General features: G+C 38.3%; 1 protein-coding gene across 50 annotated transcripts in view; it reads left to right on the forward strand.

The window, feature by feature from the left end:
* Window positions 1–14,195, forward strand: part of TTLL5 (tubulin tyrosine ligase like 5) — a 280,680-nt gene that overhangs the window by 112,523 nt on the left and 153,962 nt on the right. For 30 of the 50 annotated variants that reach the window (XR_011432241.1, XR_011432240.1, XM_070250190.1 and 27 more), the window contains 3 exons: window positions 4,001–4,128; window positions 6,547–6,630; window positions 7,206–7,607. Coding sequence is in view for 48 of the 50 variants with exons in the window: in XM_070250190.1 (XP_070106291.1) it covers window positions 4,001–4,128; window positions 6,547–6,630; window positions 7,206–7,607 (614 nt within the window). In the remaining 2 variants the exon portion in view is untranslated. The remainder of the gene's footprint in view (window positions 1–4,000; window positions 4,129–6,546; window positions 6,631–7,205; window positions 7,608–14,195) is intronic. The other 20 variants (XM_070250206.1, XM_070250215.1, XM_070250197.1 and 17 more) reach the window with 1 other exon arrangement.

Raw genomic sequence — 14,195 nt, forward strand, 5'->3', positions numbered from 1 at the left:
TTGTGTATGGTATAAGATAATGGTCTACTTTCATTCTTTTGCATGTGGCCATCCAGTTTTCCCAACACCATTTATTGAAGAGACTTTCCTTTCTCCATTGTGTGTTCTTGGCTCCTTTGTCAAAGATTATCTGTCCATAGATTCTTTCTGGACTCTTTATTCTGTTCCATTGATCTGTGTGTCTGTTTTGATTACTATAGCTTTATAGTATAATTTGAATTCAGAGAATGTGATACCTCCAACTTTGTTCTTTTTTCTCAGGATTGTTTTGGCTATTCAAGGTGATAGTTTTTGTCTTTTAGTACTTTGAATATGTCATTCTGCTCTCTCCTAGCTTGTAAGGTTTCTGCTGAGAAATCTGCTGAAAGCCTAATGGTGGTTCCTCTGTAGGTTATTTTCTTCTCTCTTGCTGCCCTTAATATTTTTTCTTTGTCATTGGCTTGTGCCAGTTTTACTATTATGTGCCTTGGACAAGGTCTTTTTGCATTGATGTAATTAGGAGTTCTATTGACTTAGTGTACTTGCATGTCCAGTTCCTTCTCCAGGTTTGGGAAGTTCTCAGCTATTATTTCTTTGAATAATCTCTCTGCTCCTTTCTCCCTCTGTTCTCCCTTTGGGGGAGAACATAATCCTTATGTTTATTTTCCTAATTGAGTTGGATATTTCTCAAAGAATTTCTTCATTTTTTAAAAATCTTAGTTCTCTCTCCTCTTCCACCTGGATCATTTTTAGGTTTCTATCTTTAAGCTCACTGATTCTCTCCTCTATAAGCTCTGCTCTATTTTTTCTGCTTTCTATATTGTTTTTTATCTCATTAATTGTGTTCTTCATATCCAGAATTTCTGTTTGGGTTTTTTTTTTTTTTAGAGCTTCGGTCTCTTTGGTGAAGTATGCCTTCTGTTCATTAATTTTATTCCTGAGTTCATTGAACTGTCTTTCTGAGTTTTCTTGTAACTTGTTGAGTTTCTTTATGACAGCTACTTTAAATTCTTTGTCAATCAGATTGTAATCTTCTGTAACTTCAAGTTTGCTTTCAGGAGAGCTGTCATTCTCCTTCTGTTCTGTCGTGTTACTGTAGTTCTTCATGGTATTTGATGAATTGATCCTCTGCCTATGCATTTGTGGTAGTAATCACCTTTCTTTTTTGGGTACAGTTTTGCTTACTTTGGTTCTGAGCTGCTTCTGGTTCTATTTGAGAGCCTGCACTTTCCAGCCTCCATTGCCTCTGCTAGAGGCATCAGCAGTGCTTGTGCTGCTTTTGCCTCTGAGGTTGCTGGTGCCTTACTACTTTTGATGTCACTGCAGTCTCAGGTATTGCCACCAGGGTCACTAGGCTCTGAGCAATTCTGCTGCTTCCAGGTCACCTGGGTCTCATGTTCCCCCACTTGTTCTTGGGCTTTCCATGGGCTTGGGTGCTGCTGCCCTGTGCTCCACCTGTTTTGCTGCTCTTGGGTTATCTGGGGGTGCTGGCAACCTCTGCTGCCGGGGGCTCTGGGTCCACAGGTGTCGCTATTGCTGGCCCAGATTCTTGTATGCAGCCCTGCTGCTGGTAGAGCTGGTGTTTGGGGTGCCGCCACTGGGGACTGGGTCACTGGTTTTTCTGTGGTTCCTGAAGCCTCAGGTTGCAGGTGCTACCTGCCACTGCTGGGGGAGGAATAGAGGGTAAGCCACAAGTTTTCACGCAGTCCTGCAGTCTCTGGTTGCTGGCGCCCACCTGTGTACTTTTGGAGACCTCAGGTCAGGGCACCCTGCTCCTGCGGTGAAATCCACATTTTGGTTCCTGTCCCCACTGCTGAAGATACTAGTGCCACTGCCAGGGGAGGAGGAAGGGGGCTGGGTCACTGGTACTGCTTTGTGTCTTGAAGCCTCAGGGTGTGTGTGCCACCCACCACCACTGGGGGAGGGCAGGGGCCACAGCCTTTGGTTGTTGGCACTAGCATGTGTGCTGGTAGCCTGCTCTAAAACCTCAGATCAGGATATCCTGCCCCTGCAGAGGAAATTTATGCATTGGATGTAGTCCCCACTGCTGGAATGACTGGCGCCACTGCTGGGGGAGGGAAAGGGGCCAGGTCTCTATTCTGTGTCCTAAATCCTCAAGACGTGTGCCACCTGCCACTGCTGGGAGGGGCAAGGGCCACAGCTCTGGTTGCCAGAGCTGGCACGCACATGCTGATGCTCTGCTCTGAAACCTTGGATCGGGATTCCCACCCCTGCTGGGGAAATTCATGCATTAAATATAGTCCCCAGTGCTGGAAGGACTGGCATCACTACTGGGGGATGGGAAGGGGACTGGATTGCCAGCTCTGCTTTGTGTCCTAAAGCCTTAGGTTGCCGGCTGTCCTGTGTGTCCTAAAGCCTCAGGACATTTGCACCACCCACCACTGCTGGCATGGTGGGCAGGGGCCAAGCCCCAGGTGCCTTGTTTGCCCTTGCAGCCTTTGCTCACTGGCATGCTTGCTGGCATGAGGATTCATGTTTTGGATCACTGCCACTGAGGGAGAGGGAGGGGGCTACTCCCCTAGTTCCACTGCCTCCTTGGGGTCCAGTCCACCCACCTTCAGGTGTCCAGATGCATGGATCACTCAGGCGCTCTGTGTGCTGTGCAGGGAGTTCTTTGTTGGTCACTTGATGTCTGACTGGTTGTAGCTTAGAGGGTGGAGACAAGGGGAATGACTCACTGTGCCATGATGCTGACGTCACTGCACATGAGTTATTTTCTTATATTTAGGGTACTACACAGAGACCTTTATCAGGGTTGGTAAGTTCACACACGTGCAGGAGTCAGGCAGGGAATTATAACTCATAAAGTGGGCAGAGGATAAAATGGGAGTTCTAAAGCAGCTTGTATTTTGACCAGCCTTAACCTTTCCCTTTCAGGGTTCTGCGCAGGGCCAAATAAAACACACTGACAGGCAGAGGCAGTCACCCATTTGCAACCTCAGCCTTAGGTCTTTGATAGTTCCTTGAGGTGCTTCTCTTGTGGCACTTTGCTGCTTTGGAGACCTTGAGGTTTATTCTGAGACTCGTAGAAGCAGTTTCCTAGGTTGTCGTTACAGTGTATCCTGAAGACTGGGTATAGGTTCTTTGTAATAAGGCTGGAGTGCTTTGCTTATTTGAAGGCCATTTATTTGGAACCTAGCCAGGCTCCAGGAAAAAATGCAAAAGGCCATTGAGAAGCTGCTACAAATGTTACAAACTCCATGCATAGCATGTTTACTGGATGAATCCTCTAGGTCTTCATCTATTTCCTTGTACTTTCCATTTTGTAGATGTTCGTAAAGAGTAGATCATTTCAATAATTGAAGTGACCTTAGAGACCATCTAGTTCACTCTCTTTCATTGTGTAGTTGGTTAGGGAATTCTTCCCTGGTTAACATTGGTGGGTCTCTCTATTTCTGACACTGGTAATTAAAATGACAAGTGAATACACTTTAATTATCTAGAAGTGGAGTGGGCAAACTGTGAAGGGCCAGATAATAAATATTTTAGACTTTGCGGGCTACATGTGGTGTTTATAGAAAACTCTTCATTAAAATATAAAAATCCTTCTTAGCTGGGAGTCAGACGAACACAGGCTGCTGGTCAGGCCTGGCCCACAGTCTGCAGTTTGTTGACATCTATCTAGAGCATGGCTGTCCCATAGGGCTTTCTGTGTTGTAGCCACTGAGTACTTGAAATGTGACTAGTATAACTGAGGAAAAGAATGTTTACATTTATTTAATTTTATTTAAATTTAAATAGTCACATATGTCTAGTGGCTATCATATTGGACAATGTAGATCTAGAAAATTCACTGTGGAGTGAATAAAGCTTTAGCATGCTGTAAATTTTTTAGATTGCTTCATTTATATTCCTATTTAACTGTCTCTTAATAGGGGGTTTTCAGCTTGTGCTTTTCATTTTCCCCTTCTCCAGCTTACTCTACTTCCATAATAATATTTGGTGGAAAGATTTTCCAGAACGGCTTCTGTTCTGATCATTCTTTCTCTCCTCATTTCAGTGAGGCTGAACTGGAGGAGGTGTTGACTTTTTATACCCAAAAAAACAAGTCTGCAAGTGTCTTCCTGGGGACTCACTCAAAAAGTTCTAAAAACAGCAACAGCTATTCTGATAGCGGGGCAAAGGGTGGTAAGTATGTTGGTTAATTAATGAAAACTAAGAAGAACAAGTGAAATAATGAGATATGTAAAGGAGAGCCAACAATAATGTTCTGCTTCAGCACTAATAGACTCCAAGGTGGTGACATGGTACAATGTAGAGGCGGGAGATGAGGAAGCATTACATTTTTGTCCTGAGAGCAGAAGAGGGACGTGGTCTGATTTTTTTTCATGGTAATTAACAGCAGAGAGTGTTTCAAGACAAGCTAATGATAAGCTAATATTTAGGAAGCCACTTACATTGCTATGTGCTGGCTGTGATATTATTTTTTTACTTCCAAAAACCATATGGAGTAGGTGCTATTATAAAACTTCTTTACAGACGAGAAAACAGAAGCTGAGAGAGACTGACTAACCGTGGGGTGGCACAGGAATTTGAACCTTAGTTGGCCTGACTCAGAGCTTATGGTCTTAATCTGTGGCCTTCTGCCTCTCCTAATGATTATTTCTCACTTATTAAATTTTTGCTTCCTCTAGCTCACCACCATTGGCATTCGGGGTAGGAGAATTCTTTGTTGTGTGGGACTGTTCTATACCTGGTGGGTTGCCTAATATTCTTAGTCCCAGGCCCTAAATGCTGTTAGCTTACTTCAGACAGTGTGATAATCCAGTGTCCCCATGCACTTCTAAAGTTCTTACGGCTGGGGAACTCCAGGACTGGGGCATTTTTGAGTTGGTGTGGACCAAACCAGCTCATGTCGTGTGATCAAAAAATTGCTGTGATACTCTCTTATAAACAAAGTTTTGTGCTTTAAATGTAAGATTCATTTAAAATCTACATGGAAGTGTAAGACAGGTAATCAATAAACTCATTTTGTTCGTGTGCTAAGCACTAGATTCAAAGATGGAGACATGTTCCCTGCTCTTAAGCTTACCACAGTCCATTGTGGAAATAGCCAGCATAATTGATCATTTAAAATGTAGAGTGAGTTTTCCCGAAGAAACAGTGTTAATGTTTTAAAACCTGTTTAGATTCAGAGGCTAGTCCACAAAAGCCTATTTAGCTCACTGTATAATTGAATTATTGTATTATTAGAAGTCCTTCTGAGTCCAGCCCTCTGAGCTTTCCTAGGTTGTCTGAGTTCTGAAGCTAGTTTATTCATCTGTTCATTCATTCCTGCTACACATTTTTACTGAGCACCTATTATGTGTCAGACACTGTGATAGTTGCTAGGTATACAATGACCAAGACTGTCATAGTCCTCGACTTCATAACTTTTATCATCTAGTGGATGAAGTTGGGTGAGTACATACAGGAAAAAAGTTGATGGATGCTCTGAGAAGCTCCTATAGCAGTGTTGGGAAAGGGAGGCTGAGGAGTTTTTGTAATGAGGTTGGGGTAGGGAAAAGTGTGTTAACCTAGGGAGGTCAGGGCCTAGACTGGCGTTCAGATGGAAATTTTCCCCTGGCGGTAATGGAGAAGCCCTAACAGCATGTACTGGCTGCACCTATTTGTACAGATGGGTCCTTGGAAATTCTGGAGACTGCCTTTACATAAGAAGATCTATACCTATCAAGAATAACTACTGCCCAGAGAGGCAGTAGGAAGACCTCAAGGAAACATGACGTTTGATCATATCCAGACTCATTTCAAACATAAGCAAACAAATATGTGACAGTTTTACCACTGCTGGTGCAGATGATAAGAGAATTAATCTGTCCTTATGAAAGATGATCTGTAAAATGGCCTTTCTTAAGTTTTTGTATGAACCTAGCCCCTGAGAAAGATTTTGGAACATTTACCTAAATATGTGATTAGCTCTGGCTATCCTGTTTCAAAATTCTGTGGTAGAAAAAACCTAATTTATTAGAGTGATTTTGTTATTGAATATGTTGATCAGCTTATCTCAAGTAAACTCACTCAGCTTACTCAAGTCAAACCAAGGATTTATGTTACGATACAGAACTATTGTGGTATCCAAATATCAACAACAAATACTGGGGCTCTTCTTTCTATCTCTTGGGAGTTGCCCTGCTCCATACATATTAAGACTTCCTTGCTCCATTGGGTACCACCAACCAGCTTGGTCTCTTAGTTCACTTAGTCTGAATTCTTGGCAGAGGTGTCTGACTGCCATTACCTATTTTCTTTTCCAGGCATATCCTAGCTTGTTGGCAGTCCATGGATGGCTACCCAGGGTCTAAGTATCTTTCCCTGGTTCGGATAGCTGGAGCTGGGGTTGGGGATAGTTAAGAATCATGTGGTTGGTTGTCCACTCAACAGGACTGTGGTTATGGCCATCCTTGAAAAAGTGTGGTGAGATATGCAGTGGTTCCTAGCATTGATCACTAGTTGTGTTGTATTTTGGAAACAAAATTATATGTAGACCAATGCTTTAGCATTTGATTAGTAGGAAAGCCCAAGGTCAGTATCTTTTTCTCATTTCAGATCACCCTGAGACAACAGAAGAAGTGAAAATAAAGCAACCCAAACAGCAACAGGCAACAGAAATTCACTCTGATAAATTATCTCGTGAGTGACTTGAAATCTAAATAGATTTGCTGAGCTCTAAGTCCCCAAAAGAAAAACAAAGTCATCAGATATTAAATGATTCTAGAGCACGAGACGTTACCCTAAAGAAGTTCTTTTTCTTTGTTTTTCTTTTTCCATTAGAGTTTCCTCTTATCTACTGATAACCTATTTTCCTTTCAAGGAATTGTTCGCTTTCTTAGTGTTTAGAAATTCTGAGCACTTTGTTTTTTCCTAGAAGGGTGAAAAGCAGAGGGAGAGGAGTTAGCTGTCACTACCTGAAACTGTCCTGATGCTCTGACATTTGTAAAACTCTCGCTCTGGTTGATGGAGGTAGTCCCAACTCCAGCTTTTAGAAAGAACTAAAAATGAAGTATTTCTGTTGCCGGGTGGTGGCAGTAGGCAAAATTCATTAAGTTCATGATGGATGCTCGTTAAAGTCTGTATTTTTCTTGATTTCTGTTTCATGCTAAGATTATTTTGATGTTTAAAAATGTTTACTTCATGTTTTATAGAGATTATATATAATGTCAGTTTTTCTAAAATGATCTGTTTTTTGTTTGTTTTTATTTTAATAGGATTTACCACTTCAGCAGAAAAAGAGACTAAATTAGTCTATACCAATTCTTCCTCTGCTGCTTTCTCTGGTCCTACTGCTACTCTTCTGCAGAAAATTCCCAACACCCATTTTTCATCTGTTGTTACAACCTCTGACCTCTCAGCAGGGCCTGGCCACCATTCTTCTTTATCTCAGATCCCTCCAGCTATCCCCAGCATGCCTCACCAGCCAACAATTTTACTGAGCACCGTCCCTGACAGTGCTTCTCCCTCTATACGTCCTGGAACACAGAGCATACCAAGCCCCGCTGGCCTGCCACGCTGTCGATCAGGCAGTTACACCATTGGTCCCTTTTCCTCTTTCCAAAGTGCTGCACACATCTATAGCCAGAAACTGTCTCGTCCCTCTTCAGCAAAGGCAGGTGAGTGAGAAAATGAAAGGCAGCCTGCAATGTCAGCTCCTCCCCAGCCCCATTAAAAAAAGAATGTCATCTCTTCCCTTTGCCTTTTCTTTCGAAAGGTAAAGGGACACAGGCTGCATTGTTCTGATGCGACTAAGGAAGAGTCTTGCATTTGGTCCAGTAGCATCCTTTGATATGAAATGAAACAGGACTTCTTTTAGGTGCTGGGGATAAAAAGATGAATAAGACAAGGCTTCTGTTTACTAGGAGCTTGCAGTCTAGTCAGCAGATTTCCAATCACAGATAATCATAGACCTATGAGTGTGCCATGTGTCTTCTTTCAGATTCAAATAGTTATTCCTGACATCAGACAGGTTAGTATTTTTATTTTTCAGGGTAAACTCAAGTATGACCTGAATAAATAACCAAAAAATTCTTAAAATATGGTATCTTATTTTTAAATGAAGTAGACTCATATATCATTCAAGTTTCTTCCCTCTTTTTTATAACAGCTTTATTGAAATATAATTCACATACCATAAAATTCACCCCTTTAAAGTGTACAATTCAGTGTTTTTTAGTATATTCACAGTATTGTGCAACCAACACCACTATTTTATTGTAGAACATTTTCATTATCCCCAAAGAAACCCCATACCTATTAACAGTCACTTTCCATTTTCTCCTCCCGCTGGCCCTGGCAGCTATTAAATGACTTTCTGTCTGTAGATTTGCCTATTCTGGACATTTCATATAAGTGGAATCATATGATTGGTGTTCTTTTGTGAATGGCTTCTTTCACTTATCGTAATGTTTTCAGGGTTCATCCATCTTGTAGCATATATGAGTACTTCATTCCTTTTTGTGGCTGAATGATCGTCCGTTGGATGGATATACCACATTTTGTTTATCCATCTGTCAGTTGATGGACGTTTGGGTTGTTTTCACTTTTTGACTGTTATAAATAATGCTGCTTTGAGCATTCTTGTACAAGTGTTTGTGTGGACCTGTGTTTTCATCTCTCTTGGGTATATACCTAGTTGTGGAATTACTGGGTCATATGGTCACTTTATGGTTCCTCTTTTTGAGGAACTTCCAAACCGTTTTCCAAAGTGAGTACACCAATTTACCACCAGCAATGTATGAAGGTTCCAGTTTCTCCATAAGCTTGTCAGCACTTATTATTGTCTGTTTTTTTTTTTTATTTTGCCTATCCCGGTGGGTTTGAAATAGTATCTCATTTTTGTGGTTATCATTTGCATTTTCCTGATGACTAATAGTGTTGAGCATCTTTTCAAGTGCTTATTGGCCATCTGTATACCTTCTTTGGGTAAATGTCTATTCACATCCTTTGCCCATTTTTAAATTAGGATATTTGGCTTTTTATTGTTGAGTTGTAAGTGTCCTTCATATGTTCAGGATACAAGTACCTTGTCAGATACATGATTTAGAAATATTTTCTCCCATTCTGTTGGTTGTCACTTCATTTCCTTGAAGCGCAAAAGTTTTTAATTTTGGTGAAGTCTAATTTATTTATTTTTTTATTGTTGCTTGTACTTTTAGTATCGTATCTAAAAAAAGTTTGCCTAACCCAAGGTTGCAAAGATTTATGTGTATGTTTTTCCTAAGAATTTTATAGTTTAGGCTCTTACATTTAGGTCTTTTATCCATTTTGAATTCATTTTGTACATGGTGTCACATAAAGGTCTATCTTAATTTTTTTTGCTTGTGGATATTCAGTTGTCCCAGCCCCACCTGTTAAAAGAATATTATTTCCCTGTTGAATATTCTTGGCACTCTTGTCAGAAATCATTTAATCATAAATGTAAGGGTTTATTTCTGGGGTCTCAATTCTATTCCACTGATCTATATGTCTGTCTGTGTGCCGGTACCACGTTGTCTTGATTACCGTAGCATTGTAGTAAGTTTTGAAATCACCGAGGGTGATTCTTCCAACTTTGTTCTTCTTTTTTGTATTGTTTAGGCGTTCTGGATCCCTTGCATTTTCAGATGAACTTCAGGATCAGCTTGTCAATTTTTGCAAAAATAGATGGGATTTTGATAGGGATTGCACTGAATCTGTAGATTAGTTTGGGGAATATCTTAACATCAGTCAAGTTTTTAAACACTTTAGTAATATCCTTGTTAAGGTGAGTTACAGCTAAGCTATGTTTTCTATATAGCCAATCTATATTTTTTAATCAGTATCTGATTTCAAATGAAATGGATATTATAGTATACAGCTTGAATCAGAGGTGTTAATGGTCCAGTTTAATAAATCATAAATATGAATATGTGCATATATGTGTGTCTATGCTAGTTCTGGGTGTTTACTTTTGGGATTTAATCTTCTAAAATCAATAATAATAATAATAATAATAATAGTCTTCTAGTTTGGACTATTTTCTTCCATATGAGAAGTTCAATAAAAGATCAGTGTTGCCAGTACCCTATATTGTCATCAAAACTTTTTTTTAAACCTTCTTTTTTCATCCTTTCCCAGAGAGGAATAGAGAATAGAAGCAGCTAGTCACTTCAAAAATATTTTCTAGTTTCTGTTGTGATTTCTTGTTTGACCCATGGATTGTTTATAAGTATATTGTTTCATTTTCAGATAGTTTACGTTCTCTACTTTTTGTAATTGGCCTTTAGCTTATTTCCACTGTGGTCAGACATCATATTCCAAATTGCTTAAACAATAGTAGACAACAATATATAGATAACAATGTATGTATAGTCAACAACAGTGTAGTAGACAACAATAATAGCCTATAAGTGATTGGAGTCAAATTTTTCCATGGTGATTGAATAGTTTTGGAATGAGATTAAAATATTATTTAACTTTAGACTTTTTAAAGATAAATATACTGTATCAACTTTCAAAAGTCACCACTAAATGGATAAAATACAGAAATTCTAAACATACAGGAAGAAGAAAAATGGATTGAGGGGGAGAAAACCCACAAACATAGAAGCGTACAAGCAAGAAGCTTAGAAAATGCAAGAGACATGGAAACTTAAAAGATGCTAAACCAAGCCCCAATTTATTAAGAAATCAAATAAACATAAATGGGTTGAACTTGTTAGAAGAGTGTCAGATTGAATGTTTTAGAAATCCAACTATATGTTGTTTACCAGAGAGAGATAAACCTAAAGATAAGGACATGGATGACTGAAAGTAAAAGGATCAAGAAAGAAATACCATGTAAATACCAACCAGAAGGAAGATGGTCTAACTATATTAATATCTGCTAACATAGACTCTAAGATATAAAATTTTCCTACAGATACAGAGAGTAATTACATAAAACAAAAGATTCAGTTCTGCCGAAAGACAAAACAGTTCTAAGTTCACCTAATAAAATAAGCTCCAAATATATAAAACAAAAATTGATACAGTTACAGGAGAAATCTACAAATCTGATGTCTTAGTGGGAGATTTCCGCATACTTCTATCAGTTATTAATAGACTAAATAGATTTTCTTTTAAAGATTTTATTTTTCCTTTTCCGCCCCAAAGCCTGCCGGTACATAGTTGCATAGTTTTAGTTGCGGGTCCTTCTAGTTGTGACATGTGGGACGCTGCCTCAGCATGCCTTGATGAGTGGTGCCATGCCTGCACCCAGGATTCGAACTGAAACCCTGGGCCACTGAAGCGGAGCACATGAACTTAATCACTCGGCCATGGGGCCAGCCCCCAAGTAGATTTTTTAAATCAGCAAAGATAAAGAGGATTTGAACAAGATAATAAGTTTTGTCTAGTGATTATTCATAGGACTGTGTACCCAAAATTAGAGAAAATATCTTCTCAAGCACACATGATATATTTATAAAAACCGGTCATATCCTACATCATAAAATAAGACCACAAATTTTAAAGAATTGGTATCATAAAGCCACATTCTCTGTCCACACTCCAATTAAATTGAATGTCAGTAACAAAGAAATATATAACAAATTGTCATGTCTTTCAAAATTTAAAAGAGTTGAAGAAGAAATCATAATGGAAATAAATTTACAGGAATTAGAATTGAATGATAGTGAAAAAGCTGCATGTCCAAATGTGTGGAGAACATGAAAGGCAGTATTTGGAGGGAAATTTACTTCCTTAAATACATTTGAAAAGAAGAAAGGCTGAAGATTAATGTGCTAAATATCGGATTTCAGACATTATAAAAACAACAGTATCATAAATCTAAATAAAAGAGAACTTAATAAGAGCAAAAATCACAGAATTCAAAAATAAAGTACAGTAGAGGAAATATCAAAACCAGAAAGTTCTTTGAGAAGCATAATAAGTTGGACAAACCTCTGGTGAGAGTGATCAAGAAAAGAGAGAAAACATGCATAAATAATAGAAGGAATGGAAAAGCAGACAGAAAATATAGCACAGGTGACAAAATTAATAGAATACTGTTAACTACTTTATTCCAATAAAATTGAAAACTTATACAAAATGGATGAATGCCTAAAGAAGTATAACTTAAGTAAAGTTGAGAAGAGGAAGAAAGCCTGAATAGTCCTATAAGTATTAAAATAATTGATACAGTAGTTAAAAATCTTCTCACAAAGAAAACATGAGGCCCAGATAGTTTTATAGGTAAGTTTTAATGATCTTTTAAGGGGCAGATAATTCCAATCTTAAACTCTTCTAGAGAATGAAAAAAGAGACAGTAATCCTTAACTCATTATGTATGGCTAGTTTAATCTTGATAACAAAGCCAGTTAAGGACAATATTAGAAGGGAAAATTATAGACCAGTTTTGTTTATGAACATAAATGCAAAAATTCTAATCAAAATATAAACCAACTAATTCTAGCAACATATGAAAAAGATGGGATACCATGAGCAACTTTATCCAAGGAATATGGGGGGGTTTAACATTAGGAAATCTATAAATGTCATTTGCCACGTCAGCAGATTAAAGGAGAAAACCTATATTCATCATCTTAGTAGATGCAGAAAAAGAATTTGATAAAATTCTTTGCTAACTCTTGATAAAATTCTTTGCTAACTCTTGCATACTAGAAAGAGCAGGAGACCCTCAACTTGAAAAAGGCTATCTGCCAAAATCCTGCAAGAGGTATCAGTGTAAATGGGGAAATGTTGAAAACATTCCCTTTAATGTTAAGAGCAAGAAAAGAGCGCCCACTAACATTGCTTCTATTCAGTGTTTTACTGGAGGTCATAGCCAGAATAATAAGATAAGAAAAAGAAATAAAAAACATGAGGATAATAAAAGATGAAATGAAATTTGTTTATATCCAGATAATACATATCTACATAGGGCACTGAAAATAATCTACAGATAGATTTTAGAAATAATTAGTATTTCTATAGATGGCATAAGAGCAGTATTAAAAATCAGTAGCTTTTTTTATATATTAACAACAAAGATGGCATAAGAGCAGTATTAAAAATCAGTAGCTTTTTTTATATATTAACAACAAAGAGCTAGCAATTTTTTTTTGAATTGTAGTAAAATAGACATAATATAAAAGTTACCATTTCAGGGGCTGGCCCCATGGCTGAGTGGTTAAGTTCACACGCTCCACTGCAGGCGGCCCAGTGTTTCGTTGGTTCGGGTCCTGGGCGCGGACATGGCACTGCTCGTCGGGCCACGCTGGGGCGGCGTCCCACATGCCACAACTAGAAGGACCCACAACAAAGAATATACAACTGTGTACCAGGGGGCTTTGGGGAGAAAAAGGAAAGAAATAAAGTCTTAAAAAAAAAGTTACCGTTTTAACTATTTTTAAGTGTACAGTTCAATGGCATTAAGTATATTCACATTATTGTGCAACCATCATCACCAAGGAAACAATGTTTTAAAAAACGTCATTTACAATAGCATAAAAACTATAAGCTATTGAGGGATAAATTTAGGAAAGACTTTTATAAGACTTTGTTGAGAGACATTAGAGAAAACCTAAATAAATGAATAAATAGACTTTGTGCATGGATAGGTGGACTCAATATCATAAATGTTTGTAATCAGATTAATCTCTGGATTCAATGCAATTCCAACCAAAATCTCAACAGGTTTGTTATTGTACTTGACAAACCTATTCTAAAATGATAATGAAAAGGCAAAAGACCAAGAATAGTGAGAATATACTGAAGAAGAAAAGGTGGAGGAGTGTCTTATTAAGGCTTAACATAAAGCTATGTTAACTAAGATAGTATAGTATTGGAAAGGGTACAGGCACACTGACCAGTGGAACAGAATAGAAAGTTGGAAAGAATCACCCAAATAGGTGAAACTTTGACATTTGACAGAGGTGACATTGTAGATAGTGGAAAAGGAGGGATTTCTCAATAGTGCTGGGATAATTGGTTATCCATACAGGAAAAAAGTGAAATTAGATCCCTGCCTTGCACTATGCGTAAAATCAGTTTCAGATGCAAAACTTAAAACTTCTAGAATAAAATAAAGGAGACCATGTTTAAGATTTTATGATAGGAAGCAAAAGTAAAAACATAAGCAAAACTGCTATAAATCAATAAGAAAAAGGCAACCCAATAGAAAAATTATCAGTGATATCAGAAAAGAGGTAACAGGTGCTCAACAACGTTATTAATCAGATGAATGTAAATGAAGACTACCG

The sequence above is a fragment of the Equus caballus genome, chromosome 24 (genome assembly GCF_041296265.1).
Source record: "Equus caballus isolate H_3958 breed thoroughbred chromosome 24, TB-T2T, whole genome shotgun sequence".
Taxonomy (NCBI): domain Eukaryota; kingdom Metazoa; phylum Chordata; class Mammalia; order Perissodactyla; family Equidae; genus Equus; species Equus caballus.